Source organism: Sceloporus occidentalis, unplaced genomic scaffold, assembly GCF_023333645.1.
Source record: "Sceloporus occidentalis isolate IW3139 unplaced genomic scaffold, rSceOcc1.0.p SCAF_432, whole genome shotgun sequence".
NCBI lineage: Eukaryota > Metazoa > Chordata > Lepidosauria > Squamata > Phrynosomatidae > Sceloporus > Sceloporus occidentalis.
The window spans coordinates 284836-290322 of record NW_028317412.1 but is presented as its reverse complement, the minus strand read 5'-3'; the positions used below and the strand labels follow the sequence as shown (position 1 = coordinate 290322).

At 39.8% G+C, this 5487-nt stretch overlaps 1 protein-coding gene across 2 annotated transcripts; it reads left to right on the top strand.

Annotated features, from left to right (window-relative positions):
* The first annotated feature begins 389 nt into the window (after nucleotides 1–389).
* LOC149272613 (lens fiber membrane intrinsic protein-like) lies at nucleotides 390–2718 on the top strand. 2 transcript variants are annotated; one of them, XM_089506903.1, is made up of 4 exons: nucleotides 390–564; nucleotides 995–1144; nucleotides 1606–1740; nucleotides 2657–2718. In XM_089506903.1, the coding sequence occupies exons 1-4, from the start codon at nucleotides 390–392 to the stop codon at nucleotides 2716–2718; spliced, it is 522 nt and encodes a 173-aa protein (XP_089363029.1). The 2 variants fall into 2 exon arrangements, with proteins under 2 accessions (XP_089363029.1, XP_089363028.1); XM_089506902.1 differs by having other exon boundaries at nucleotides 911–1144.
* Nucleotides 2719–5487: the final 2769 nt, after the last annotated feature.

Below are 5487 nucleotides of genomic sequence, written 5' to 3'. Positions count from 1 at the left end.
TGCAAAATTATGTATTAAATTTGTACTAATTTACTATCTTGAACCCCACTGTCCATTAAAATACTTTTTGGAGAACATATGCGGTGGGTCACCCTCTACCCAGGTCTTAAAAATTAAATATATGCTTGGAGTGACTATAGATGGAGCTGAAACACTCCAGTTTATTGAGCCTTAGGGCTTAGCTGGTCCAGTTCCGCAGTTGGGACTGTGATGTAGAGATTTTGAAACCTCATCCTCAAATAAAGATGGACTCGTCAACAGTCATTTAGTTGACTATGAAGAGTTTTTGGCCAGTTTTTGGTGTATGTGGGCTTAATCTGTCATGCATCGCTCAGGTCTTTTCTCCTCTTCTCTCCAGGCACCATACTTGATCCTCACTTACTGTCGAGATGTACAGTTTCATGGGAGGAGGCCTCTTCTGTGCCTGCGTGGGCAACATATTGTTGGTCGTCTCAACTGCAACCGACTACTGGATGCAGTATCGATTGTCGGGGGCCTTTGCACACCAGGGCCTTTGGAGATACTGCGTGACCGGAAAATGCTACATGCAGACCGAAAGCATTGGTACATGAACCTTCTCAACCAACCCATCTTGGTGTACTGGCCAATATCTTACCCAAGTAGCCAGGTGCTTGTGGACCTCAGAATGTATGAGTCCATACCATTCTTACAAGAAAAGGTTGATGCTGAAATCGGCGGAGAAACATTTTCAGTAATTATTTAAAATAATGTACATTAAGTAATCGACGATGAGGTCTACTCAAAAATACTTTAGTGGTAGCTTCTAAATTTGTTGTCCTGGGGGCAGATGAGGGGAAACTTGGTCTCAGTCTCATGGTTGATCATGGGCCTTTGTCTGCCACTTAAGATATCACAAGTTAACTTACTATTTAATATAGAGACCGGTTAGGCTATTCTCCATGTCATGGTTCCTTCATGAGATTACTTACAGAGTTAGGTGTCTTTACCTATAGCATTTTAAAATATCTTGCAGCTTACTGGAACGCCACGCGGGCCTTCATGATCCTGTCCACCTTATCCTGCTTTGCTGGCATCATCGCTGGAATCCTCTCTTTTGCCCACTTCTCCACTTTCCAACGATTTAACAGATCCTTCGCAGCTGGGATAATGTTCTTTATTTCAAGTATGTATCCTAAACAATAACACAACTCATATAGCAACGCACAACAGCTTCTCAACCTGTCAACGCTTCCCAATGTCCGTCTTCAACAGTACCAGGTGTCACCCCTCTGCAGCGCTTTAAGGCTATTTACTGAAAAATGATGTTTCTTTACAGTAAAAAAAGTTATGCATAAAAATGTCCACCATTTTGGAATACTTGAGGTTTGCTTTCAAAGGTTACCATTGACCACCGACTCTGTCTTACTTTTCCAAGTATCTGTAATGTTGGGTTCCAGAAATTGCAACAGATCACCGCACTAATAGAAGACAAAATATCACCCTATTAGTACAAGACCCTTCTAGCTCATTAGATAACCTGTCCCTTCCAATGGTGGCTCATCTGTTGAAGTCGTTACTTCTTCTACAGGATGCCCCCAATCTACCGTTTCCCTCCCTGTCTTATTTATCTTTTTCCATCCCCAGCCCTGTTCATTCTGCTAGCCATGGCTATCTACACTGGAGTAACGGTCAATTTCTTGGGAAAGCGCTTTGGCGACTGGCGATTCTCCTGGTCCTACATCTTGGGTTGGGTGGCTTTGCTTATGACCTTCTTTGCAGGTAATTATATATGCACATTTCTTTGGAACGCTCAAAAATTCACTTTAATGTGTGTGGGGGGGTAATTTATAAGCCACCGTTTCACTTCCAAGTTAATAATATGGATACAAGCAAATACATATTTGGCCATTTACTAAATCTAGACCAGAAGAGACGGCGTCTTTAGTTAAAGACGATACCACTTATTGGACCAACATAGAAAATATAATTGAATCCATATGAATGGAGGAACCATTGAGGTTCCCAAAGCTTATGGAACGTTACATCTTTTTCTGTGTCAGCCCAATAAAAGATATCACCAGCTACAGACCCCGAAGCTCGGTCCCTGCTGAATTTAGCCTCAGATCTATGGTGAGCTTCATCTGAAACCAGTGAGAAAATGACACCACCGGGCACGCTGCCTGGCTGAAGTTTCTAGAGCTTCGACAAAACAGCGATGGAGGGAATATGTCCAAATCTAGCTAAAAATCCGTCTTTGCCGAGCAAAGTAACGTAAAGGATTTAGCTCTGTAATCCATTCTTTTGGCTTTAAACCAGCAGAGTTCTTGTGAACCAGAGACATTATGTTTTAAGCACAGAACACGGACGTTAAATGCTGGTTGACATAATGGTTACTTTTCTGAGATTAAACCATATATGTTGCATAAAAATATTCTAAAGCCGTGATGTGCTGCATAACTCAGCTAATGACTTTACTTTCTTCCTCTGCCCTCGGAAGTATTCAGATCAATTCGGAAATTAAATATAAATATCTTTTATATTATATAAATATGAATTAAAATACACAGCCGGGCTCATTTAATTTTTTGTATATTTTTTTATGAGGATGAATTGTTGAAAATATTTGTGTTTTATTTCTTTAACCCTTTGCCCTCCCTGTGGTTTTTCTGATCATACCCCGTTCCCGTGTCCGCAGGGATTTTTTACATGTGCGCTTACAGAATGCACGAGTGCCGGCGAGTGTCTGGACCACGTTAATTCACCAAGGTCATGGACAAAGACAAAAAAAACACCCAAAAATGTCTCAATCAAGAAAAAAGAACAGGAAAGTGGCAGCTCGTATCGACCCATTCATTATACTTTTTAGTTTGGACCTTCGGCAGTAAGGTGACCCTTAATCATGAACATTGGATGAAAAGTTTGAACAACCAAGCAACTGATTGAAATCGATTCCTATAAGCCGCTTCACTTTTATTAACAAGGAGCTATCGCTCTGATCCAACACTGCTTCAGTTGTTCCTTGATATAACCCGAGCATGATGTAGCGTTAACGGGCAAGTGTAAATGAATAATTAATAACGAATGCTACTGAATGATGAAATAACACATTCTTGTTTGGAGTCTTGGTGCTGTGTGCTACTTAAAGCTTCTGTTGCTTTAATTTGAGCTCTCAAATATAATTTATTTTTTAAATCAGACAAAATATTAACATTATAATGGTTAAACTCGGCTTGGATTCGGCAACATCATGTAATTTCACTTGAAAACACAGATTACCAGTCCCCATCATAAATGATCCATTGAAAATAAGACAACGTGATAGGTCAACGCCACAGTGGTATAAAGAATATAGAGTAAAAACAGATCACAGTTTATTTATATCATTTTAAGGGGGGTGTTGTGTTTGTTTAAGCTATGGAATCGTAAGACACTCGGTAATATTCTTGTGGCCTGTTTTTCCTTTTGGGTAAAATAATTGCTTTTTTTCTTAGAAGGTGTTAATCGGGAACCGCAGAAGACGTTATTTAGAAATTAGTCTCTGAAACTGGCCATTAAGACTGCTTTCCAAATAGCCGAGACAGGCAGACCGCAATGTATGGGTTAATGTTCTGGGCTCTCGTTAAATTTAACAGCCTATAACCGATCCACTTCTACGTGGTCTTCATACAAAGTTAGAAACAGCTTCATGTTCATGTAAAACCCATACGGAGGCATTTCATCTCACCGTGTTTTTTCCCCCATGGAAGACTCGAGATAACCCTGCTTGATCTGAGCAGTAAGATCTGGGTCAGAAGATTCATAATGGATGGATGGGTCTGCACTCCCTGAGCCGGACACAAATTACGCATCAATAATTAAAAACCTTACAATTTTAAAAAAATATGACAAACAATAAAATTTCTTAATTATTATTGCCGAACAATATTGGTTGTGTAGTCCTTTGCGGTCCGAGATGTTTAGAAATGTTGGGTCTTATAGGAGAAAAGGAGTTTGATCTCCAGGCTGTGAACTTAAGGCATAACCGAGTAGGGTGGAGGGCTTTCCATGGTGGTATCTATTATAGTTGATGGTTCTTCTATTTCTGGTTCAACTGTGGCGTGCCAATAGCTCACAATACCTAAGGAAAGAACAGGAGGGATAGTTAGAAAAGAGCATCAAACCGGGGCTTCTCGAAAAGTGTAGAGGGATATCATCAGTTGGAAGCTGAGCCATGGTGGTGGTGGATCACAGACGTTATACTATAGGTGACAGCCGTACAACAAGTCAGCTGCTGAGCTTATTCCATTTTCATGGGCAGACTAGTTAGATCTGAATTGTATATTCCGTGCTTCCTACTTTAAACATGGTCGGACCTATCCCTTGGCTGACATGCATGGATGTACGGTCCAATAAGCTTTAAAGACCTCGGAGACTTACATTTACGAAAAAGGATTTCTGGGTTCTTGTGACTACATCGTGCTGTATAAATGACTTAAGATTAAAAAAAAATACTTACCGGCAGCGAGTGCCATGGCAACAGCGATCCATCCCATGAAATACGCATAAGCCAAGCTTTCATAAAAGGGGGAGAGAATGAAAAAAATGCTCGCGTTGATCATCCCGGTAGCCTCGAAAAATGCTGCAGAGAGAAAATACAAAAAAAATTATGTTTTAGGACACCAACCTCTTCTCTAGACCTATACACCTCATTGCTAAGTCGCAGCCACTTTACACTTTCCTCCTCACACCATAGCTATTAAATAATCAACCTTGGATGGAGAAGACTACACGTTCCATAGTATCACCGGGTATTTCAGTTCAGTAAAGCTTGAGCAAAAAGTTAAACTCGGCCTCATACTCACCCATGACCAGCATTACTTGGCCGAGACTCTTCTTGAAGTTCGTAATAGTAGAAAAGTCATAGATGAAGTGCAGCACGGCAACCACATTTACCAAGAAGGAGATGATGAAGCAAACAATGAAAACGGCCTTCATGTAGTCTAATCAGAAAACCAAAGTGAGGATTAAAGGATGATCTATAGACAATAGCATACCTCCCATTTGCCCTTGCTAAATTTAACCAGTCCCTCTTAAAGAACCAAACCCTGTTCCATTTTCCATCTCTGATGCACCTCTTTTCTATATATATATATATATATATATATATATATATATATATATATATATATTTAAAGACTACTGTTTAAATGTTTATGATCCGTGTCATGTTATTTAAATGGACCAAATTTCAATTTCTTTCAATAAAATATACATTTCTAAGTGACCCCAAACTTTTGACCTCTAGTGTATTTTTCTTATATATTATAATAGCATATAAATTGCCCCAAAAAATTCTGCAATAGTTGGACAAGATCATTATATGGACCGGGATGAGTCCTAAAGGGTCAAGTGATAGAAGAATGGAACGAGCTCCTGTTCTCTGGTGAAGATTGGTTCTGAATTATCGACTAGGGTTACCACTCACATCCATTTGGCTCTGGTAAACATATCGCAGCACCACAAAATCTCCATATGCCAAGATAAAGG